Source organism: Gossypium arboreum, chromosome 9 (assembly GCF_025698485.1).
Source record: "Gossypium arboreum isolate Shixiya-1 chromosome 9, ASM2569848v2, whole genome shotgun sequence".
Classification (NCBI taxonomy): Eukaryota; Viridiplantae; Streptophyta; class Magnoliopsida; order Malvales; family Malvaceae; genus Gossypium; species Gossypium arboreum.
This window is the reverse complement of record NC_069078.1, coordinates 87,392,013-87,417,564: the sequence shown is the minus strand read 5'-3', so window position 1 is coordinate 87,417,564 and position 25,552 is coordinate 87,392,013. Positions and strand designations below refer to the sequence as shown.

The window sequence follows — 25,552 nt, the reverse complement described above, 5'->3', positions numbered from 1 at the left end:
TATTGTAATTCACTATATTACCAAAAAAAATTTATAAAAATATATAACACGATTGTAATACTAAAATATGATACAAATACATGAATTATCGAATTTATAATTAAAGTGAAGGAAAGGGGTCCTATTTCTTCAAATTAATGTTCTTGTTGGGGACCCCTAGTAACAATTCCCAACAAAGTACATACAGAAGCAGCTAGCTGTACATTCTTTTATTTTTTTTTTCAAAAGGATAAAGTAATATTTAGTCCTTTAATTTAATAATTTTATCAATTTTAATCCCTAAATTTTTTTTATCTATGTTAGTCATGGAATTTGATAGTTTTTTTTTTAATTTGGTCCATAAATTTGGATTTCCTTAAGGTATGACAAGGTGGCATTCTAAGATCATGTCACGTCATCACTTATATTTTTACTTTTTTTTTTTAGATTTTATATAAATTTTTGGGTAAACTACATTAGTAATCACCCAATTATGATTTTTTTTCCTTTTTAGTCACCCAAATATGAAAAGTTTCAAAATGGTCAACTTAACTATTCAATTTTGTCTTTTTTGTTCACTCAACTATCATGGATTTTAGGGTTCTATTTTTACATTAGCCAACTAGTGACAAAAAAGACATAATTTGAATAGTTAGATGACTATTTTGTAGATTTTCATAATTGAGTGACCAAAAAATAAATTTACTAATAATTAGCTAGTCATTTCGTAACTTTTTATAGTTAGACGACAAAAAAAAGAAAAACAACTTACCCTAAATTTTTATATTTTGTGCCACGTTATTACACCTTAATTAAACTCAAATTCAAAAATCAAAATGAAAAAGGTTATCAAATTTCAAGACTAATACAGACTAAAAAACTTCAGGTACCAAATTAAAAAATAATTATCAAATTTAATGTTGCTTCATCCTTTTTCAAAAGGAAAAAGAAAATGATTCAGCTGCAAAAAAGCAGCATGATTCTGAAGTTTAAGGTCATCCCACTTTCATAAATCACTAGTCTAACTAGCTATGCCTATAATAGTGGAAGAAACATGGCAAGTCTTTCTTTATTATTTTGCTTAATTTATGTCCCCAACATCAAAAATTCTGTCAGCCTGTCCCTCTGTAAATGGAGAATATAAAAAATGGAAGGACTCAAATTTAAAATATAAATTATTATGTTATATTGTAATAATTACATATATATTTTTAATATTTATTAAACATGAAGTGATAATATTTTATTAGGTTGGCTAACCCATGTGGCTAGTTTTTGTTGTCCAAAGTATACAAATAAGCTAACAACTCCCACTATTGGTTAGCTTTTGACAATTTCCCCCTCATGATAATTCTTTTTCATTTTTTTAGATTATACCCAAAATTCTAATCATTGTCCTTTACTAGGAGCTATAATTTGAAAAAGTGTCCTTCATTTAAGTGCTTTTTTTAAAAAAATTATGAATTAACAAGGACATAAATTAAGGTCATTTCATTAAACAATTACTTTAATTTTTATATTCAATATATATTTATTTTTTCTTTTCCATTTGCATGGGATTATAATATGATAACAAAGAAAAAGATAAGATGGGAAAAGTAGGGTTCTCTTTTGTGTTTTTATCAAAAGTTGGCTTGAATATTAAAAGAAGAGATTACTTTTAAATTCTATCAATTTTTTAAACTAATCATTAATTTACTGATAAAATTGATGTTTATATCATTAAATATATATTGATAAAAGATAATATCCATACTATTTACTAATCGAGTTAAAACTCAATCGATATACCGATAAAAATATAATATAAAAATTTTATGATAAGAGGAGTAGATAAACACCTAAATCTTCCAACAAATGGACAGATTCGTAGTTTTCTTTAACCTATTAATCAAAACATATACCTTTGACATGAAATTCATGATTTTGTAAGTAAATTTGAGTTTTGAGATTTTAAATTTTTGTTTATTGAAGAATGTTTTAGATGAACAAATAAATTATTTTTAGGGTTCATATTATTTTAAAACCCTAACTAACCTTGAATGACATATCTAATGCACTTCCCTTTTTATATGTGGCTACATCCATGCATTTATGCTCTTGGCTCTATGCATGAAATTGAGTTAAATAATTCTTCTTTTGTTAAACTTATGGCCAACTACTTTTTAGATGTGTTGGTTTGGGTGTACTTTGCTTCACTTTCTTTTACCCCACCCATTTTTTTTTAAAAAAAATTCAATTTAATTTATTTGTTTACTTTAAAATATATATATAAATTCAATTTTGGGATATTAAAAAATATGGTTAAATCTTCTTCATATGAAACAGTCATTAATTCCTTAACTTTTAGGTGGGTATTATCAACCAAAATATACAAAAGTGAAGCTTCAATTCAATGAATGATAATCTTAAAGTATGAATATCATTTTCTTTGTCTCATTTATTAGGAAGAAAATGAAAATTATAGAAAAGAGTTAAGACAATGATTAAATTAACTTTATTATATGATATTTTATATATATATATCTCTATAGCTCAATACCTCGTTTTACTATTTGGAAAAAACACATTTAACTATAAGTATTTATTATTAATTAATAGTTTGGTTCACATTTGTCTTAAAACTCAACTCATGTGATTCAAACTGAATAATTCTAATTATAAAATGAACACGAAAAATTAATTACTTAAATTGATTAAAATAAAGAAGAAATAATATAATTAAAATTAAAACTTATGACATAATGAACTTACTAAACCCATTTATAAATTTGAAAAAGAGGGGAAAAAAATTCTTTTCAAATTTACTAAACCCATTTATTAATTACTTAAATTTACTGCAACCATAAGTAATACTTCCAAAACTCACAGAGCGCATTCAAATACAACCCACCATCTTGTCTTTTCAAATGAACTGAAAGAAATGTCTTAAATTCTTTTGCTTCAGTTCTTGTTGCTTAGGGAAATATAAATATCCCATTTTGATTTCTTAATGAAATTCGTTCCTTTAAGCTGTTGAAAACCCCAAAGGCAGAAGCTTTATTGCAGCAGCTTCAACTTCCAGCAATGGTAGCAGAAACTTGGATACTTAAAATGGGAAACCAGGTAAGTTCCAATCTCAAACACGCCCTTCTACTCGAACCTTCTTCTAAAAAAAAGAAAAACACCCAAAACAACCCAACATCCAAAAAACCTCAAACTGTTGGAATCTTGTCTTTTGAAGTAGCCAATGTCATGTCCAAAACTGTTCACTTCCATAAATCCTTGTCTGAACCCGAGATCTCGAAGCTCAAATCCGAGATCTTAAAATCCCAAGGCATTTCAAAGTTAGTTTCAGCCGATGAAAGTTATCTTCTTTCACTTGCTTTAGCTGAAAAGCTAGATGAATTAACCAAGGTTGCCAATGTTGTGTCTAGACTAGGCAAGAAATGTAATGAACCAGCTTTGCAAGGTTTCGAACATGTTTTTGGGGATATCTTGAATGGGGTTATTGATGTTAGGGAATTAGGACTTTTAGTTAAAGATATGGAAGGGATGGTTAGGAAATTGGAAAGGTATGTTAATTTGACTGCTAAGTTGTATAATGAAATGGAGGTTTTAAATGAATTAGAACATGGTACTAGGAAGTTTCAAGCTAACCCACATGAGGAAAGTAAGAGAGCTTTTGAACAAAAAATGATTTGGCAAAGACAAGATGTTAGGCATCTTAAGGATGTTTCACTTTGGAACCAAACATTTGATAAGGTTGTTGAATTGTTGGCTAGGACTGTTTGTACTATTTTTGCTAGGATTCTTGTTGTGTTTGGGGAATCTGCTTTGGGAAAAGATGGGGCTCCCGGGAGGGTTAATGGGCGGTTTCCCAATCGAGTCGAAGTTGTTTCTAGGCAGTTGAAAGGGGTTCTTAGTAAGTGTAGTAGTGTTGGGAGTAGTCAACTTGGGAATGTAGAGAGAAGTGTGGCGGAGAAAAGGGGAGTGAGTTTGAAGCATGGAGGGATCGATTCACGGAAGGGTGAAATCGGGTTGTTTCAGATGGAGGATTCCGGTTTTCCTTGTGGGACTAGTCCCGGGAGACTTTTGACCAATTGTCTTAGTTTGGGTAGTTCAGCTTCGAGGTACGATGATGGTGATGATCGGAGTGTTGATCATGATGATCGAAGTAGTCAGATTTCGGGTTGTTGTAGTGTTGCGAATGATGGGGCGAAGAGAGAGCGGCCGAATCGTCCTCGACTAAATGATCGTTTGAATGATGATCACAGGCAATCAAGTTGTGGAGTGTTGAGTAATGCACAATTTGGTCCTAAAAGTAGGTTAGCTCTATATGCTTCACCCTCCACCGTGGGAGGTTCAGCTCTTGCCTTGCATTATGCTAATGTAATAATTGTGATCGAGAAATTACTGCGCTACCCTCATTTGGTCGGCGAAGAAGCTCGAGACGATTTGTATCAAATGTTGCCAACAAGTTTGAGACTGTCTCTAAGGACTAATCTCAAGTCCTATGTCAAGAATTTGGCAATTTATGATGCTCCATTGGCTCATGATTGGAAAGACACTCTTGACAGGATATTAAGTTGGCTTGCCCCACTGGCACATAACATGATCCGGTGGCAAAGCGAGCGGAATTTCGAGCAGCAGCAAATTGTTGCTCGGACTAACGTTCTTCTTCTCCAGACATTGTATTTTGCTGATAGGGAAAAGACCGAAGCAGCCATCTGTGAGCTTCTTGTTGGGTTGAATTACATATGTCGATATGAGCATCAACAAAACGCGTTGTTGGATTGTGCAAGCAGTTTCGATTTCGAGGACTGCATGGAGTGGCAACTGCAATGTGAAAATTCTTATCTTAATTAGTTTATATTGTTCAAATTATCAATACATGTAGAGGCATGTAGGGTACTTTTTTGTGATCCTCATAGTCATGGGAAAAGACGGATGAAGGTTCAACAAGATACTTACACATCAAAAAGGCGCTCGTAACCGAAGCCTGAAGTTGATTAATGCATTTACTGTCGAAGGTACGGGATGTCTTTTCTTTCCAAATTACGAAAATTTCGATTAATTTAGAAAGAAAAGAAGTATTTCCCTCCTCTGTGAGTTGTGTACATGTTTTTCCTGTTCATTTTTACTAGTTTCTTAAGGCTACCTGTGCCTTTGTTATATTGTAGGTCGATAATGCAGTGATTTACAATTCTTTTCGATTGTACTTGGGTATATTGATGCATTCCCCATTGTGAGGACTAATGGTGTATTTCTAATGTTTTTAGTCGATATTAGATATTTCCTCTGTATTCGTGGTTGCTAGACTTAAGATTTGCACTCGAATCAGCATTCGAGTCAATGGCACAAAAGGCTTTTACATCAACTATAAAATGGTGGTTTCTGAAAAGAAACATCACGTTAGCATGCTGTTCCCTTAAAGTAAGGAAGGAAGCATGAAAGTGTCTGCAGCATGCATAAAGAATAGCATCATTGGTTTTAAGCACTCCTTGACATTATTATGCTTTATTTATACGTACACATATACATATATGATATTTTCATGGCTTTCTTCTACTTGATGCCTTAAAATTTCATGAAGGCTGTGCAATGCATATTAACTCAATTATATAAAAAGTTGGCATTTCTCATTTCAAGTGTCTTCTTTTTTGCTCTTTTTTGAGGGCATTCACCTATTAGTTATCTTGGGGTTGGGGCCTTGAAAGCAACATTTAGTCCCTCAACTGTTGATTTTTTCCAACTTGGTCTCGAACTTTTTTTTGTTCCACGTCAATTTGAAACTAGATAACTGTTCTCACTTTTGATCCATTTGATAACGTGGTTCTCTGAGATTGTGCCATGCCATCACCTTACATGGCATAATGTCAAGAGTGTCACGCCATCCAATTTACCAAGAGTGGGAAAACTCGTTCAAGGACCAATTTGAAAAAAAAATACTAAGTTTACAAAAATAGATCAAGCTGATGGCACAATAGAAGGAAAAATAGATGAAACAAAATGTAAAGGGGATTCAAATTAAAATAATTTTTTTTTACAAAATATAAATAATTATAGAATTCATGTCATTTATAGATTATTTAAAATTAATTCTTGTTCTCAAAATCAACCATATCAACACCAATGTTTATACTGTTGAAAATCATCTTGCCAAGTAACGAATGCAGTTCTGGTATTGGGGAGTTAATTTTGGCTTCTTCGAACGCATCTTCGCACTGGCTTATATGATCCACATTAGAGCTTAAGTCCATGTTTAGCTCATCAGCGTCATGTTTGGAGATAGCATCAAGGATTGCTTGTTTGTTTTTGAGAATGGCTTTGTAACCATCAATGCAAACATTTAGGGGAACACTGACGGTTTTTGAGGTAGAGGGATCCGCTGCGAGCTTTGTAGCCTTTGCGAAGGCTTCCTTAGCCTTGCTATCAATTGCTTCAATCTCAGCTTGAAGAACAGTCACGGGAGTTATATCAGCATTTTCACGTAGGAATGGACCAGCTGTTGTAATACATTCGGTGGGGTGATTAACTTCTTGACAGATTTTTTTAAGCTTAGAGTTGGCGTTGGAAGGTATTTTAGAAACTGTTTGGGGTGGCTGGTCTTCAGAAGAGCTGGGGGACTGACTCTCGGAAGGAGATGAAGCTAAAGCTACTAATGGGGAAGCGGTATATGCAGAGAAGGAGAAGAGGATGAGGAGGGTTAAAAGCTTCATCTCCATCGTCTTGCTCTTTTAGAAGCGATCGAGTTCTGTCAAAGAAGGAGAAACAATGATAAATTTAAACTAGTTGAAGGCATTAGATTGTGGACAGAAATAACATCATGGTTCAAGTTTTACCCAACAATCTAATTTTAGCATTAACTTCTTTCCGTTTTATACAACGGCTCAAATTCATTTACTTTGTTAGAGAAATATCCGAGAGTATGTAACCAGATTTAACCCTAAAAATAGGTAATGAAATTTTAACATGAAAATTTCTCCTTCACCAAATTATATACATAATATAGGGTCATACTAGTAATTGCAAACAATTAAAAATGATGCTTCAATCCAATATTAATAATATGCAATAATTTTTAGGCTTAATGCATTTTGTTTGTGGGCTTTTTTATTAGTTATTCCTTTAAAAGTTGATCATGCCAACACTGATGGTTATACTGTTGGTAATTATCTTGACAAGTAATGAATTCAATTCTGTTATTGGCGATTCAATTTCAGCTTCTTTGAACGTATCCTCACAAGCAAAAACATTCTCCATATTGAAACTTAGCTCCATGCTCACTTGGTCAGCATCACCCAAAGAGATAGCATTAAGGATTTTTTGTTTGCTTTCTAGAATGGAATTGTAATTATCGATACAAGTTTCAAGACATGAAAGGAGAAGTCTTGAAGGAGGGGGATTCACCGAAAGCTCAAAAGCTTTGTCTAACGCTTCTTTAGTCTTGCTATCAATTGCATCAATCTCAACTTTGAGAATAGATATGGGGTTTATGGCAACATTTTCATCTAAGAATGGAATAGTTGACGTTAAACATTCGATTGGGTAGTCAGTTTCTCCACAAAGTTTTTGAAGTTTAGGGTCAACATCTGTAGATAATATAGTAAATGTCTGATCCTTTTGGAGTTGAGAAAAATTGAAAAATTGAGCCTCAAATGAAGATGGAACTAAAGCCATTGATGCGGAAGTAGTAGACATAAAAAAGATGACCAGAATGGAGATTAAATGTTTCATATCTATTTTCTTTTTTCTTAAAAAATTGGAGATTAAGAAATGAGAAGATCGAGTTCTATCAAACAAAAAGAAGTAATGGTGAATTTAAACTAGTTTAAACACAAATAACATGTATCTAATTTTAGTCCAACGGGTTCTTGTTTTATTACAATGTCTTACAATCAAATACTTTGTTAAAGAAGTATTGGAGGTGGTGGAAATTTTATGGTCATCATTACATCATAGATTTTTTTTATAAACAAATCACATAGTTAAATTTATGATTTAATTCATGAAAATATTACATATAGATAGAAGGTATAGGAATATTATTTCTTTTCGATATGTTAATATCATAATTTTATGTTGAATTTTAAAATTTTCATTTTCATTTGATTCTTTTAAGGATGAAAATACTAAAATTCAATATGAAATTACTGATGTGGCATTAAATTATTGAAAAAGGATATTTCATTCAATCATTCTCTAACAAATGTATATAATAATTTTGATGACATTTCTTAGTCACATTTGGATTGAGTTATATTACGTTACTATTATCAAAAATTAAATTACATAATCTTTTTAATATTTATGTATGGTTTAATTAAGAAATTCTTATATTTTAGTTTTTAAAATTGTCAAGTTTCATATATGTATATATATTATTGAAAGCATGTACATGATAGGGCTAAAAATAGAGTTCATAAAATAGATTCGAGTTTAAAAGTTTGTATGTGCCGATTTAAGTTCATAATAATTTGACTCTAAAATTTCATTAAATTTAAGAAAATTTAAACTTGAAATAATCTAAATCTAACGCTAAACAATAGAAAATGAGGTATATAGTATGAACACAATTTTATAATAATCTTTAAATCATATTTAATATTTAATATTTTTTATATTTTTAGTAAAAATATAATAAAAAATTAGTATTCAAAATTATCCAAATGTCGATTTTGTAATATAATAAATAATATAGATTGTTTTTGTCAATATATAAGTTTTTCTAAATTAGTGTTTTATATATTCCAGTTAATAATTCAAATAAACAAAATTCATATAATAATTATATAATATTATTAATTATGTTTATAAAATTCATATATATATATATATTATAATAATCGTAAAATTACATATAATAAGCAATTTTTAGTTATGTTATATACAATATTCCTATTAATCTAAAATATCTATATAAAGTTTCTAATTTATTTGAAGCTTATTTGTATTGTGTTATTATTATATAAAAGCAAATTAATTATTACATTCAAAGAAAAAATTATACAACATCAACATTATTTGAATTTGTCTAAACCTACTCGACTTGAATAGGTACAAATAAAAAAAGACCCGAGTTCAAGAAAATCTAAGCCTGAATTAATTTGACTCCAAAAACAACCCGATACAAGCCTACCCAAACATGATAAAATTTATCTCAAAATAACATCAGAAAAGAATCCAAAAAGATAAAAAGTGTATACCAAAATAGCATATACCCTTGCAAAATATGTTAAACAAAAACAAATTAAGGTTAATTTCACTAAACATTTTGAAATCATCACTTAAATTTTAAATTGATTATTTAAAGTATTAATGAGACTTTAGCTTAATGGTAAAGTTGAACCTTTAGAAACTTTGAAATATTATATTTGAGTTTCATCGTGTATAAATATTACGTATGCGATTATTAATTTAAATTTTATTCTAATCTAAGCTCTATATATCCGAATTTATTCTGATTTAATTCCAAATATTATTTTGATTTATGCCCCGCTTGTAAATTCTATCCAAATTTATATATTATTGTTATTTTGATGATAATTAATTGGATAGGATTGAAATTTATTTTTAATTAAGAGTATGGGCTTCGATGTTTCACTACGTTTATAGTTTGGGCCATTTTAATGAAAAAAGTTAATGGAAATCGCCACCCTACTTAACAATATTGTTTGCACTCAGTGAAGTGTAGAAATTTCATTAATAACAATGAGTTAATAGATAAAAATGTATGGGATGTGTATAGGTCAAATTCTTAAAATTATGGGTTCCTAAAAAATTAAATAGGTAAAAATCTTTTTCACATAAAATAAATATTAAATAAAATTTAGGGTTATTATAATCCTTTGCTTACCTTCAATAATACATCATCTTATTGAGTAAAGATTCGAGGGTTACAAATAAAAAATCAATAATTTTTAGGCTTCGCTTAATTTGTTTGTAGGCTTTTTCTTTAGTTGTTTCTCTAAAAGCAGATTATGTGAATGGTCAAATTGTTGGTAATTACTTTAATAAATAATTAATTTAATTCTATTATTAGCGACTCAATTTTACTTTTTTTGAACGCATCCTCATAGCAAATATATTCTCTACATTGTAGCTTAGCTCCATGCTCAATTGGTTAGTATCACCCGATGAAATGGCATCAATGATTCTTTGTTTGCTTTCTAGAATGGCATTGTAGTTATTAATACAAGTTTTAAGACATAAAGGGGGGAGGAGTCTTGAGGTAACCGGATTCATTGAAAGCTCGGAAGCTTTGTCTAAAGCTTCCTTAGTCTTTCTATTAATTACATCAATCTCAAATTTGAAATCAAACACAAGATTTATGGCAACATTTTCATCTAGGAATGAAATAGTTGATATTAAACATTCAATTGGGTGGTTAATTTTTTCACAAAATTTTTTGAAGCTCAGGGTTGACGTCAATAGGTAATATAGAAAATGTTTGGTCCCCTAAGAGTTTTAAAAATTTGAAAAATTAGGCGTCGAATAAAGATGGGATTAAAGCTATTGATACCAAAGTAGTAGACATAGAAAAGAAGAAGATGATGACAATCGAGATTAAATGCTTTTCTCTTAAACTTTGGAGATTGATATTTTTCCCACTAAGTGAAAGTCTTGAAAATTTGTTGAAAGAAATGAGTTATAGAAGATAAGACTCATGCATATTTTATTCTATTTGTTTTCCGCTAATTGAATATTAGAAACGATGTTTCAATTTTGATGTCCCTCCTAAGGAAGCATTAGAATTTCCTGAAGCAGATAAGGATAGGGATGTTTTTATCTATCAATCCCAATGTAATTCAGTATTACAGATTTTTATTCACACACAAAAAAAAACAATGTTTCAATTGATTGTTAATCCATATGGTATGTTCACATAAAATAAATAGATAAAATTATTGTTCACATAAAATAAATATTAAATAAATTTTAGGGTTACAAATAAAAAATACAATAATTTTTAGGCTTAATGTATTTTGTTTGTCATTAGTTGTTCCTCTAAAATTTGATCATATCAACACAGATTGTTAAACTGTTGGTAATTATCTTGACAAGCAATGAATTTAATTCTGCTATTGGCGACTTAATTTTGGCTTCCTTGAACTCGTCCTCACATGCAAATACATGCTCCATGTTGTGGCTTAACTCCATACTCAGCTCGTTAGCATCACCAATAGAGATTGCATCAACGATTCTTTGTTTGCTTTCTACAATAGCATTGTAGTTATTAATACAAGTTTTAAGACATAGAGGGAGGAGTCTTGAGGTAGAGGGATTCATTGAAAACTCATAAGCCTTGTCTATCGCTTCTTTAGTCTTGTTATGAATTGCATCAATCTCAACTTTGAGAATAGACACCGGGATTATGGCAACATTTTCATCCAGGAATGGAACAGTTGTTGTTAAACATTCGATGGGGTAGTCGGTTTCTCCACAAATTTTTTGAAGCTTAGGATCAACATCGGTAGGTAATATAGAAAATGTTTGGTCCCCTTCAAGTTTAGAAAAGCTGAAAGATTGGGTGTCGGATGATGATGGGGCTAATGCTACTGATGCAGAAGTAGTAGACATAAAAAAGAAGAAGATGACAAAAATAGGGATTAAGTGCTTCATATCCATTGTCTTTCTCGTAAACATTGGAGATTGAGAAATGAGAAGGTTGAGTCCTGTCAAATAACAAGGAAGAATGTTGAATTTAAACTAGCTAAACCGAAAATAACATGTTGGTTAAGGTTGTTTTTCAGGTGTTTGATTTAATTATGCTTGGTAGGTAGTTAATGGGTTTTTATCATATTATTTTATTATTTAGGTTTTTTTTTTTTTTTGTTGGTTTTCATTTCTATCGGAGTTGTTTATGGTTATATTTTGTTTGAATTACAGTTGTATAACTTTTGATTTTGCTATTAATGAATTTCTTCTTTATTGAGAAAAATATATATTTATTTGAATTGTGCCGAATAATCTAATTTTAATGTAATTTATTTTATTTTCTTATTATTACTTACATTCAAATACTTTTTAGGAAATTGAACTTTTTATTAACTATAAATTATTAATTTTATGTGATCACGATTACACCTTAATTAAATTTATGATTTAATTTAGGAAAATGTTACATATAGATATAGATAACAATTTTGATAACATTTCTTAGTCCGGATGGGTTTAGATAAGTAGTGAAGTGCGGTGCGGAGCATTTAGCTTACTTTTTACCTCATGTTACAATACCGATAAAGTATTCAATTTCATTGCCACTACTATTTTACACTAACCGCAGATAAACGGTACACTCATCCAAACTCACCCTAATAACTTATATTAGGTTACTATTATCAAAAATTAAATTACATAATCTTTTTAATATTTATGTTTGATTTAATGGAGAAATGCTTATATTAAAATTAAGAGTATGGGCTTCATCACCTTTATATTTTGGGCCTTTTTAAGGAAATAATAATAATGGAAACAGCCTCCCACTTAACATTTTTTCCTTTCAAACCCAGTGGAAGTCGTGAAAATTTATTAACTGCAGATTCGGATAGAGGAAGTGGAATTTGAAGCAATGAGTTATAGAAGGTAAGATTATGCATATTTTATTCGATTTGATTGCCGCTAATTGTGCATTTCATATTGAATTTTTTCCCTAATTTCTTGGTGTTTTTTGAACATTAAATTGATGAATTGTTCGAGAATGTTGCATCTTTTTTCGAAATTAGTAATAGAATTATTATTATTTTGATGGATTTTCAGATTTCCGCTTTAATTTTGATTGTGACTTAGTTTGATCCCATAGGTTTCAGGGCTTTTGATTTTTTATTTAGATTTAATTCTATTGAATTTGTTAACTTATTGTAGTTTCTTAAATTAGAACTAAGTTGATGAATTATTCAAAAATGTCGTAACTTGATGAAGTTAGCAACAGAAATGATCCTTTGTTTTTGTTTTCCCTGAAGGATTTTCATATATTTCAGCTTTGCGTTTAGCTTTTAGCTTGGTTTGATCCCTTAGGTTTCTGGGTTTTTGACATGGCCTCGAAGAATAGTCCTCTTACAATCCTTTCAAAAATCAATTAATTATGTTGATTCGTTAAATTCCTTGCCTATGATAAGAATTGTGGTGATGGAGTCGATTCTCTGCTTGAATTTTTGCAACTAAGAAAACTCATATTGGATTTGATCTCAGTAGCTGACCTTTTTTATGTTTTTCTTTGAATGCTCCTCCCAGTCAATCTTTCATCAGTGAGAAGTTAAATCTTTGCAATGTTGTATTTCAATAATTTGATTGTAATGATATCAAGATTCTCATATTGCTTTTACTCTGTTGTTTGCTTTTCGGGATGGACCTGATAATCGCTAACATGTTTTTTATTTTCTTATGTGGTAACATCGATTTTTTTCTTTTCCACCTTATATTTTTGCGACTATGTTGAGAGCTTCATTATTTCCATTTATGTTTTCTAAATTATGGCATGACCCCTTATTTTAAAGGGATCACCGCTCTTCAAAATCAGCTCTATTTGATGGCCTTGATAATCTTGAAGAAGGTGGTCTAAGGGCTTCTTCATCTTTCTCTCACGATGTTAAGGAGCATGACAATGGCAAAGCTATAGAGAGCTTGCATGACAGAGTTGCTTTTCTGAAAAGAGTAAGTTCTGTCAAAGAGGATTTACATTTCTGTTTTATTGACAATTTGCAACTTGTTAAATATTAAATATATATATATAAACATTTGCTTTTTTTTCGAGTCTCGGTGAATGGCCTTGTTAACAAAGTTAGATGCTTGAATTTTATAGGTTTTTGCCTTTAGGACATGTAATGAGCTCCTCACTGTCAATATGCATTGGGTATTCTACCTTTTACTTCTCACACTAGTTTCATAACACTGCATATTCTAGCATGAAGTCTTCTATTCATTCGTTTGTATTTATGGGCTTATGTCAGTTTGTGCAAAGTCTTGTGCTCCTTTACTTGATCGATAAAATTGTTCTATGGGAATTTTATTAATCATTCTTCACTGAAGATGTCCTAAATTTTATGGTTTGTACTCATTTGGCCAACTATTGATATGTTTAAATTGTTTGTAGTTAACAGGTGATATACATGATGAAGTGGAGAGTCATAATCGTATGCTTGACCGGATGGTGTGTAATTGCAGCTGTTAAACCCAAAACTTCAACTTTCATGAAAAATTCTGGTTTTCTTGTTATTTAACTGATTTTGTTGTAAATCAGGGCAATGGCATGGATGCTACAAGGGGCATAATGTCTGGCACCATGGATCGGTTCAAGAAGGTATCTAAACAAGTTTTGCGCTACTATTTTAACTTCATGTTTGTTTAATTCAGTTTCTGATAAAAATTGGCTGAATATTATGAGGCTACTGCTCTATAGGTGTTTGAGAAGAAGTCCAACAGGAAAATGTGTACACTGGTGATGGCCTTCGTGGTTTCCTTCTTAATAATATACTATCTCTTTAGGTAAATGGCATATTTAGTTCATTACCGTCGATTGTGAATTCTCATGCTTTGTGCTTTAACAGAGGCGCTGTCATCTCTTTTGCTTTATCTGCTTGAAAGTTGTTTATATTAACAACGAGTTAAGGTACTAAAGTTGATTGCATGATTGGTAGAACCTACTTGTCAGTAGTTGGAACCTTTTCGTTTTTCAAGTGATCAATGGCATTCTTTGAATGTTGTAAGATCTTATCAACTCCAAAAAATTATTGCCGCATCCTTTTGCTTAATTGATTATGAACACATATGTACCAAAACAAGATTCATCACTTGTATACAAGGGGAAGAGCGTGTTAATCGATAGACTTCATTAGGGAAATGCTTAAGAATAAACAAAACATACAAGGCATGACATTATTGAGTATTTTCTTGAATGAATCTTTGCTGTTGCTGATAGTTTCCTTGTATGCAGGATGCTTCGATATGTCCGTGGTTGAAGAAACCACAACATTCTTGGAAGTTTGGTCCATATATGAGAACCGAATGTCAGTCAAAGGCACCAAAAAAAATCCCATTTCTTTTCTTGAGAATACGGTTGCTCGCCGTTTGCTAGCACGGTAGTTCATTATAAGAAGAAATTCTAATCGCAGTTCAACTGGTTTAAGGCAGGCAGTCCCCCACCCCACCCCCCCCCCCAAAAAAAAAATAAAAAATAAAAAACATTTGAATGTTGTAATGTTGATTTCTGCAGACAATTTTTTTTTTTACCAAAGCAGTAAAAAAAGAAAAAAAATGAGAATTGAAATTTAGATATATAGCATATATATAGCTCCAATTGTAGTAACATGTTAACTATGTTAGACTAAAGTTCATTAAATTTCATGCAATGCAACGTCCATGACTGATAAAGATTAAAATTACTTTTATTTTTTAAAAATAAAAACTAAAAAGAATCTATAACTTTAACTAAAGCCAGATTAGAATTACTGGCCGGTCGAGATTGTTACAGTATATTGGATGAATCTCTTTATTTTCACTGTCAATATCACTTTTGATAATGACTGGACCAAGTTATAGAGTTGTCTTTAATGAATTATATACTATAGTTTTTCTTGTCTTTTCTTTTATTTTGTATTAATTATTTACCCAGTAAACCTGAAGGTGGATTTTATAGTTTTATATTTTTTAAATAAGTTATATAGTATTATTGTTTTTATTTTTAAATAAAACAGTTGCAAATGTTAAGATTTGAACCCATTTCACAAACATTTATAAAAATAATTTCACTATTTTAACTAAAGTTTTATTTTTATATTTTTATACATTTTAGTTATTACAAAAACTGTTTCACCTACATTGATAATGTTGTTGATTGAATTATGGTATCACAAGTTGATGCGATATTAACTCAAGAAAAATGACAATATCATGATAAACAATTAGAATGCATTTAATATTCTTAATACGATCTATTTAGCTATTTAAATTTCCTTTTACTCTCAATTAAAACTATTTTTTATTTCGTACATATTGCATATTTGTTAAATCTTACCTTTCATAATTTTTTTATGTTATACACACATGTTTTCTATTTACATGGTTCCACACATAAACATGTAATAAGAGTTTTTAGTATTATATAATGTAATTTATACCATGTTAAAATTAAATCTATAATGTAAGCATTTAAAATATCAAATATTAAATTAAAAAGAACATAATTTTTTTAATATTGACATGCTTAAAATAGACTTGAAGTAGATATTTATAAACATGAGTGAATTTAAACAAATTTTGAGACCAATATTTCAAATTAAGTTGAGTTTAAAGTATATATTATTTAAATACTATACAGTAATCTGATTTTGATCCAACCCCAATCTAATCTTACTCATTAACGCTTTTACCGCACTCAATCAAATATTTAAATATATATATAATCATAATATTTGATTAAAACACCGTACCTAGTTTCAAGAATGTGTTTGTACATCCATTTAACCATAGACATGCACTTTGCTAGCTAGCCATTGGTACCCAATTATCAAACAAACCATGATCATATGAACTTTAACCCTTTTTTTGTGTCAACTCAAAACAAAGTAGATCCACACCACCATTAAAACACCTTGCAATTTAGGACCCCAAGTAGCCAATTTCACTTAAGTGGGTATTATTTTATGTAAGGAAAATGACTTACATGAAAGAAGAAAATAACTTGAAGAAAATCATAGATTGAAAAGATTATGTGCAAACTACAAATAAACAAAGGGGGAAAAAATAAAAGGCCATGATTCAAATTTTTGTAATTTTATTTAGGTTAAAACATGTTATAAAGTCTTTATACTCTTTACAAATTTAGAATTTAGTCTCTATACTTTTATTTTAAGAATTTAGTTTCTCTACTTTTCAGATTTCAAAATTTAGATCTAATTGTTAATAATATTAACTTTTTGGGGTTAAATTTGTTGGTATAATATTTTGAAATAAAAAAAACTTGCTTAGTATCAATTCATTTAAAATTAATTTTGTAATGAACATGAATTTAACAAAATAATTTTAATAATATTAGTAATAAAAATTTAAATTTTTAAAAATAAAAATATAAAAATTAAATACTAAATTTATAAAATGTAGAAAATTGTAATGCATATTTCAACCTTTTATTTATTATTTTACAAAAGCTTTCTCTCTCATTTGCTTCCTCAGCTATGTTGGGGCACGAGAAAACGACGTGCTCTCCACCTGCCCACGCGCACGCCACCCCACGAAACCCTAATTTCCATGCTCACCTCATTTTTTGCCATTTTATTAGCAAAGACCGATAAAATTCTCCAAAAATTTGAGTTTTATGTTGGAATTTTATTACACATAAAATATTATTTATGGGCTTTTAATTTAAAATTTATTCTGAGTTAATGTCTTATCATATGTGAAGTTTTGCTTAAATTTATTTTGATTTAGATTAAATTATATTATATATATTTTTATACAAGTATCATTCGATTCAGGTTATTAATTAAGATATTACATTGGTTATCAATTTAGCCTTGTTTTGTTTAATGTTTAATTCTTATCAAATTTATTCGAATGTATTTTATTTGTACTGATTTTATTCAAAGTTTTAAAAACTGGACTAATGATCGACTCAATAAAATATCAATTTTGATTTAATCAATTTAATCTTTAATCCAACAATAATTAAATAAATAATTAAAAATAATAAAATTATTTAAAATTTTAAAATATACATTAAAATGTATAAAATCAGTTCAATCGCTAATATTTCGTCCTAATTTTTTATATTTTACCTGCTCCAAACAATCACTTAGAGATTGATTAAATATTCTTATCGGCATGATAAATCGATCAATTCTTGACTAAGCTAATCGATCCAATTCTAATAACATTAATTTTACCTAGAAAAACATATAATATAATATATGAAATTTAAAATAGCACAAGTATTATATGAATAAATAAATTTATAATTTATATAATATGAATTTTTGAATAATTATGATATAAATTATTAATGTATACATGACTGATGACAATTACTCGAAAATTCTTATAAATCTTGAATTAAAATTGTTTTTATTATCATTTTAGTACATTAGTTATACAATATATTGTATAATAATTTAATGGTGTAGAAAAGGAAAAGTTAATAATATATTAATTTGATAATTAATATAATAATACACTCACTGTATAAAAAATTATTGTAATACACACAGGCAGCTAATAACTCCCAAAATAAAAAACACAACACAGTTTTCAAACAAGAAAAGAACATTTGATCCAATCTTGTCTTAAGTTTTTTGTATACTCTTTTTTTTTTTTTCCTTTTCTTTTCTGAGTTCTTTTAAATACTGCATAATTTTATATCTCTCATTGCTTTTGTTTATATATATTTTTCCCCTTTCCTTTTCTCTCTCTCTCTTCTTCTCTCTCTGTGTTTGATGCTATCAAGGGTTTTTTTATTGTTCTTCCATCAAATAAATTCTTGGTTATCGTTTGATCTTGTTCATCCATCTTCATCACAGATTAAATTTGATTCCCCAGTTATGGTGTAAAGTTAACACTGTTGAAGCAGCTATTTATAAACCCTAATTTTTTTTTCTTGTTGAATTTAGCTCTTTGATCTTAAAACCTTCGACCCGGTTCTTGTTTTTGTGTGTTGGATTTAGCTTGAAACGCTGGCGAACCCTTGGTGGGCTAATCAGGTGAGCCTACCGGGTATGGACCCGGCAGGCACTTCACCAGCTTTAAACAAACGTGACCTTGAAATTTCTATGAACGATGCTAACAAAAGTAGAAGCAACGGAAGAGGGGATGATGATGATGAAGATAGAGACACCGGCGATGAGCCTAAAGAAGGAGCGGTCGAGGTCGGTAACCGAAGACCCCGAGGTCGTCCACCGGGATCCAAAAACAAGCCTAAACCACCCATTTTTGTGACAAGGGATAGCCCTAACGCGCTCCGTAGTCATGTTATGGAAGTCGCAAGTGGAACCGATGTAGCCGAGAGTATAGCCCAATTCGCTCGGAGAAGACAACGTGGAGTTTGCGTGCTTAGCGGCAGCGGCTCGGTCGCCAACGTTACTCTAAGACAACCGGCAGCACCCGGCGCGGTGGTTGCCCTTCATGGAAGGTTTGAAATTTTGTCTTTGACCGGGGCTTTTCTCCCCGGACCGGCTCCACCGGGATCGACAGGGCTCACCGTGTACTTAGCTGGTGGTCAAGGACAAGTTGTTGGAGGAAGTGTTGTCGGTTCACTTATAGCAGCAGGGCCTGTTATGGTCATTGCAGCAACTTTTTCCAACGCAACTTATGAAAGACTGCCTTTAGAAGATGAAGAAGAAGTTGTAAGCGCCGGTCACGGTGGACCGATGCAAGGCGGAGCAAACGATTCACCGCCGGCAATTGGGAGTAGCGGAGGCGGCGGTTCACACACAGGTCTGCCTGATCCATCTTCACTTCCAATATACAATTTGCCTCCTAATTTACTCTCAAATGGAGGGCAACTAGGGCATGAACCCTATGGTTGGACACATGGGAGACCACCCTATTAATAAAATGGAGAGACTATCTTTCATATATAATTAGAGAGTGCGACAACTTAATTTAGGTCTTACAAAAGTTGTTTGTGTAATCTGTATTGAAAAATAGAGAGATTGGGAGACAATTTAGCAAAAAAAAGACAAGTGAAACAAGATAAACAATCTTGGGTGATTTTAATGTATATTAAACTCTCTTTCCCTTTGCTTTTTTTTTTTAATGTTTGCAATAATAAAAGATGATTTTAGAGGCTACTTTTTGAAATTGTTAATTTCCATTATTGATATGAAATTTTCATATGAGATAGGATTTTTTTTAATTATGCACCATGGGTTAGACATGTAAAAGAAATATGTGCACGGTGCATTTCTTTTTTCTGCAGGGAAGAAGGTATGTTGATGTTATAAAGATTATTGGGTTTTTAAAATATAAATGGTTTCAATGCTTTGGTTAATTCCACTTATTGCCCAGATGATGAACTTCCTTTGAATACTGCCCTAAATTTCATACATTTAAAATTTAAATTTGTAGTATTTCCTTTAAAACTAATGTTACTTTATTCTATGAATAGACTGCAAAGGATATCAACAACATCAAAATATACGTTCTGCAGGAAACGAAAAACATAATATATATATATATATATATACACTTTTTATCCTTTTTCTGGGAAATTTGAATTATTTTTTAATTTTAAAGAGAAACATATAACGTATATGTATTTGTGTATAAATATATATATATCAAATAACCCTAAAAATAAGAGAATAAAACACAAATTTCCTAAGACAAACCATTTGATCTTTCCTTGTAATTCAATGGAACATTTAAGCTAAAACAAAAGAAAAAGGGTTTTACCTGAGACACTCTTATCATTTTATTTATTATTTATTAGCGTGCAAGGGAGCAATAGCAAAGCCCTCCTGCATATCAATGAGCTTTGGAATTTGCCTTTAATTACTCCACGTATCAGACCTAACCAAAGCACCCTCTTCCATTTGCAGTATGCCTCTTCTGTCTGCCATTATTTATTAGCAATTTTTTTCCGCCTATCCATTAAATTCATACAAATTTGATAAATACTAAAACATAGATTACACTCTCAAAAATAGATAAATTAATCATTATATATTAAATTAAAAAAAATTAATTTTTTCTGTTAAAATTTCATCCATCTTTATTATTAAAAATCGGTGATTGACAGAATAATTAAACACGCATATGTAAGGACTAATTTTTAATAGTAGAAATTGATGAAATTATTAATACGATGACCTTTTTTTTTATCTAACATATAAAGACTAATTTATCTATTTTTAAGTAAAGAAAAAAATATATTCTACCTTCTAATACAAAAAACCTTCATAATACTCTTTATCATACAATAAAGTAAAACTATTGTAATTTTATATGTATATTTTACTAGCACACTATCAAGATATAATTTTTTAATTACTTAAAGCTTTTGTCTAAAAATAAATGATTATGTCACATATATGCCAAAAATTTCCACAATTTTGATTGATGGTCTGTTCAATAAAATATTATCTAAAATTGAATGAACAAACAAAGCATTTGTATAAAATAAGTGTTTGGCTATAATATTCAACAAATTTCATAGAATATGTATATTTATACAAGAAAATTTGTTCTTTCCCAACTTCAAGCTACCTTAATAATTGTCCAAGTCTTATTTTAATAACCCTGAGCAGATCAGCTTATTTTATATCTGGAATCTTGGACAATAGATAATGTGAGGAAATTTATATGTTATGGATCCCATTTCCTACCTTGCAATAATTTTGATGTCTTTAAAATGAGAATTTATTTTAAGGAAAAAATGTATACTTTTCCTTGAATTTAGTAAAGGTAATTTGTTGTCGATTGAGTCTTAATTCGATTGGTATCGGTATTGTTACTAATGCAAGAGTACGTGATACACTGAAGTACATTATCCTCTTATATAATGGTTGAGGAAGAGTTATGAATAATTCTAAGTATTAAATCAAAAAGAATACATAAAAATTTATAATAAGATTAATGTTAGAAAAGAAAAAAAAATAAAAAGTAACTTATTAAATTAATTTAAGATTATGTAAAACAATAAATAAATAATCTTTCCTAGAAAGGTGATTAAATGTTTGGGACTTGAAGTTATTTAATTACTGCAATAAATGATTCATTGTACCATGTTTTAGACCAAATGAAAGGAAAAAGGTTAGTCAGAATTTGATCGTGTAATGTAGTCAAAGGCAATTTAATTGAGAAGGATGTAGATGGCTCTAAAATAGTAGCCAAGGAGTTTTTGGCAATTTAATTTTTGGGTTAATTTCTCGATTGGTCATTTAATTTTAGTTCACTTTTTACTATGATAATTTAAAAATAATTTTCAAGTAAAATGAGATGAAATTTATAGTTTAGACAAATTTTAACATTTTGGCCCCCAAAGTCTTAGTTTTTTTCTGGCTAAAATGTAAAATTCATCCTCAAAACTATACTAGTTTTCCCATTTAGATACCTAAAGCAATGGTATATAAGCTATTGATTCCGTCTCATTTTACATCAAAACATGATACCAACTAATACGAACATGACATGAGACACATTCTTATTAAACATTATTTTTTTAAAAATAAAATGAGACAAAAGTGATAATTTAAATACTACTTTTGACAAAGAAAATTTTATATACTTAAATGGAAATGATATAATTTGGAGACCGATTTTATATTTGACTCTCACTCTAAAAATTTTCAATTCATGTTTTATACTAAATCCTGCCATTTATAAATAAGCATTATCTAAATTTATTCTAATTTAAATTTAAAAATATCCTAATTATCCAAAACAACATGATAGTTGATTTGGGTAGTAATTAAAAATTAATGAAACTTGACACTTGTGAGCAATTATGAATGTAATTAATATGTGTGTGGATAATGCAATTTTTATTCTCACCTCTCTTTGTTTGTCTATTGATATGCCATAATCATTTGAAATACCACGTGACCTGTTCATCATGTGGCTTTTAAAATTTTTTGAAAGGATGGAATTGGGATTTTAGAAAACAGTGGTTTAATTATTTCTGTTTTTGTACTTCAAATAATTTTAGCAAAATACATTATTTGATTTTTAAATGCGATTTTTTATGTGTTATTTATTTTTATTTAATATGATATTTTTATTTCGTAAAAGTTATATATTGTGGGACTTAAAATGATAATATTAATTTTTTTATAATTTTGTAATTAATTTGTTAAATAGAGATCTATGCATGTGATTTTTTTTCAAAATTTAAAATTTATTTGATGAAAGTTAATTGTTAATATTGTTAGTTCATTATAAATTTTCAAGCACCAAAATGTATAATTTTTACTAAATAAAAATATCACAAACAAATGTATTTACATTAAACATAATGTGCAGGCCCTAATCCTAATTAACAAATAAATCAAATAACTTGAAAGGAAAAGGGTGTAATCTTTTTGTACTTTCCATTAATTAAAGCCCTAATCCTAACTAACAATAAAAAAACTATGGAAAGAAGATCATATTATAATTTGATTTTGTAGATAACGGTGCATTATCACGTGTTTTCATCAGCAATCAATTTCTTAATTAAAGAGTGCTTGAAAAGATGCAAAACTTTATTTACTTAAGGATAAATCAGTTAAGCAGAAAGAAAAACACACATATAAATATATAATATAATCTTGTTGACGGGATGAAACGGGAAGGAGTGTAGGATGGTGATGACCGCGGTTCATCTTGGTAGGGCGGAGAGCCATTTCTCTAGTGATGGAAGAAAGGTGGAGAAAGTGACTAAAAGATAACGAGGAGTGAAAGGTGTTTAAAGTGCCTGTTGGTGTGTTTCTTGACCATTTTAATGTGGTGAGTAGGCATATATATGTGAGATAGAAAGTGTCACATGTTGGGATCGATCTCATTAGCATCTTAGGACAGTCGAGTAATCAATTAGCGTAATGTTTCATGTGCTCCAAGTAGAGATGACATGTTCTAGGTAAGATGACATGTTCTAGGCAGGAGTAGCCTACTGTGGAGTTATTTGGTGTTAGAGGTCCGCCTAGTGCGAGGTTCGCTTTGTGGGGACATATGTGAGGCTCGCAGAGGTAGTATAACAAATCTTATACCATTAGAAATTAAAAAAAAAAAAAAAAGAAAAAAAAAACTTTGCAGATAACATAATATAAGTAACATTTTTCTCTTCCAAGTTAGTTTAAATTTTTTATTTTGGAAGGTTTTAAATTTTAAATTAGGTTCTTAATGTATTATTATATCAATCAAGTTGTCTCATCAATCTCATTAATAGTTTGGGCGTTAAATGTTGACTCAAATATGATATGGAGTATATTTAAAATATATAGGTCAAATTGGAAATACATGTGTATCTCCCACATGAAAGGCTTATATTTGTCTTATTTAAAAAATACTCCTAAATTTTAATGATAATATATGGTTTTTTAACATGCCAAATCCAAAATGTCCATACCATAGGTACACATGTGTTTAAAATTTGATTCATATGTTTTAAAAATGCTTCATGTCATATTTGAACTAGACATGTTCTATATTAGGTCGAGGCTACGTATGATATTAGCACACTTAATGCTTACTCAAGCCCAACCCAACCCTAAATACGGGCCTCAAATTTGTCCAAGCCCACCTATATTTGTCAATAACTAACTCAAGCCCGTTTTAAACTCGTCCATATTATTATTACTATTTAATTTTTTTATTTTGTATTTACTAATTTTATATGATTTTTCCTTTTATGAAAATTTTAAGCACAAACAACTTAAGAATTTTTTTATAAAATAAAATATATATTACAAAGTAGAAAATAGGTTGAGTCTGAGCTTGAGCCTTGAATATTGGAACTCAAGTCTAGCTCATATTTTAAATGAGCTTTTTTCTTTTTCTTCTTCTTCTTTGCATAAATCTCTTTTTTAGACCTTATACTTTTGTCTTAATCCTCTCATATTTTGGGCAAACCTTCGAGTTTAAACGGGTAGCCAAATCTTTAAACAAATCTAATTTGAATTGAAAAGTAAGGTGATGAAGAGATCTAATTAATATAATGTTGATAGCTTGAAGACTTTATTATTTTGTTTGTATTCATGCAATAGATTTAACAATGAAAGGGCAACTCACTTTCAATTCATATATACCATAACAAGCAACAATTCTATTGTAATGACCTGAACTTTACGGTTATCAGAAAAGTGTATTTTCGGGTCTTTATTTCTGAAAAATGGATTTGTGAATATTTATTATAAATATTTACGAAGTTAAGTGAGTGGTTAATTAAAGTTTAATTAAGTGAATTTAACTTAATTAAGGATAATTAGATAAAAGGATTAAATTAAATAAAGGGTAAATGTTTAATTATAGATTAATAAAAAGAAAGAGGGGACCAAAATGGCAAATATATCATTTGATATAGTTGGGAAATGCATAAAATCTTTGATTTTATGCATAAATATGTATATTATTATTATTCTTATTATTATTATTTATTATGGTTTTATATTTGATATTTATTAATGTTATTTCTATTAAATTGATATTATGAAATAAATTAAAGTAAAGACAAATGTATGGAAATAAAAATATACATGTGTAATAATTATATTGGTACAATTGTGATATATTTATTTAATTACTTTTTATTTAAGTAAATAGATTTTATTATAATAAAATATTAAATAAATAGAATAAATAAAAGTATGACAAATGTATGGTGATCTATGGATACATTTGTAATAATAATATACACATGTATAAATAATAAATAAGTACTATTTATTATTTAAGCATAAATAATATAATGTTATTATATTATATATATATATATATATATATATATATATAAAACAAGTAAATAAAACAAAGAAAGAAACAGAATAAGGAACGAAACAGAGAAGGAAGGAAGGAAAGAAAGGAAATAAAAGAAAAAGGAAAAAATTGAGGGTTTGAAGCTTGAAGTTTAAATAGGTAAGTCAATTTAGCCTTTTTTACATAATTTTGATGTTTTGAAAGTCATGGA

General features: G+C 29.4%; 6 protein-coding genes across 6 annotated transcripts; 3 read left to right on the top strand and 3 right to left on the bottom strand.

Annotated features, from left to right (window-relative positions):
* The first annotated feature begins 2,766 nt into the window (after positions 1-2,766).
* Positions 2,767-5,264, top strand: LOC108454798 (uncharacterized). Its single transcript, XM_017753375.2, has one exon. It carries the CDS (start codon positions 3,046-3,048, stop codon positions 4,825-4,827), a length of 1,782 nt encoding a protein of 593 aa, XP_017608864.1. The 5' UTR covers positions 2,767-3,045; the 3' UTR covers positions 4,828-5,264.
* Positions 5,265-6,056: 792 nt separating this feature from the next.
* On the bottom strand, positions 6,057-6,686 carry LOC108455274 (uncharacterized). Its single transcript, XM_017753854.1, has one exon. The coding sequence runs from the start codon at positions 6,684-6,686 to the stop codon at positions 6,057-6,059; it is 630 nt and encodes a 209-aa protein (XP_017609343.1).
* Positions 6,687-7,089: 403 nt separating this feature from the next.
* LOC108455273 (uncharacterized) lies at positions 7,090-7,641 on the bottom strand. Its single transcript, XM_017753853.1, has one exon. The coding sequence runs from the start codon at positions 7,639-7,641 to the stop codon at positions 7,090-7,092; it is 552 nt and encodes a 183-aa protein (XP_017609342.1).
* Positions 7,642-10,968: 3,327 nt separating this feature from the next.
* Positions 10,969-11,589, bottom strand: LOC108455271 (uncharacterized). The gene has a single exon (XM_017753852.1). The coding sequence runs from the start codon at positions 11,587-11,589 to the stop codon at positions 10,969-10,971; it is 621 nt and encodes a 206-aa protein (XP_017609341.1).
* Positions 11,590-12,410: 821 nt separating this feature from the next.
* LOC108455893 (bet1-like SNARE 1-2) lies at positions 12,411-15,338 on the top strand. The gene is made up of 6 exons (XM_017754467.2): positions 12,411-12,546; positions 13,458-13,614; positions 14,054-14,110; positions 14,201-14,260; positions 14,360-14,445; positions 14,894-15,338. Exons 1-6 carry the CDS (start codon positions 12,533-12,535, stop codon positions 14,916-14,918), a joined length of 399 nt encoding a protein of 132 aa, XP_017609956.1. The 5' UTR covers positions 12,411-12,532; the 3' UTR covers positions 14,919-15,338.
* A 2,960-nt stretch (positions 15,339-18,298) lies between these two features.
* On the top strand, positions 18,299-19,749 carry LOC108455980 (AT-hook motif nuclear-localized protein 20-like). Its single transcript, XM_017754565.2, has one exon. It carries the CDS (start codon positions 18,666-18,668, stop codon positions 19,497-19,499), a length of 834 nt encoding a protein of 277 aa, XP_017610054.1. The 5' UTR covers positions 18,299-18,665; the 3' UTR covers positions 19,500-19,749.
* Positions 19,750-25,552: the final 5,803 nt, after the last annotated feature.

What these genes read in the sequence shown, in the direction of transcription:
- LOC108455271 (XM_017753852.1), bottom strand. Translation starts at nt 11,589, where the DNA reads ATGGATATGAAGCACTTAATCCCTATTTTTGTCATCTTCTTCTTTTTT.
- LOC108454798 (XM_017753375.2), top strand. Translation starts at nt 3,046, where the DNA reads ATGGTAGCAGAAACTTGGATACTTAAAATGGGAAACCAGGTAAGTTCC.
- LOC108455980 (XM_017754565.2), top strand. Translation starts at nt 18,666, where the DNA reads ATGGACCCGGCAGGCACTTCACCAGCTTTAAACAAACGTGACCTTGAA.
- LOC108455274 (XM_017753854.1), bottom strand. Translation starts at nt 6,686, where the DNA reads ATGGAGATGAAGCTTTTAACCCTCCTCATCCTCTTCTCCTTCTCTGCA.
- LOC108455273 (XM_017753853.1), bottom strand. Translation starts at nt 7,641, where the DNA reads ATGGCTTTAGTTCCATCTTCATTTGAGGCTCAATTTTTCAATTTTTCT.
- LOC108455893 (XM_017754467.2), top strand. An exon ending in GAGTTGCTTTTCTGAAAAGA is followed by an intron (nt 13,615 to 14,053) that starts GTAAGTTCTGTC and finishes AATTGTTTGTAG; the next exon opens with TTAACAGGTGATATACATGA. An exon ending in ATAATATACTATCTCTTTAG is followed by an intron (nt 14,446 to 14,893) that starts GTAAATGGCATA and finishes CCTTGTATGCAG; the next exon opens with GATGCTTCGATATGTCCGTG.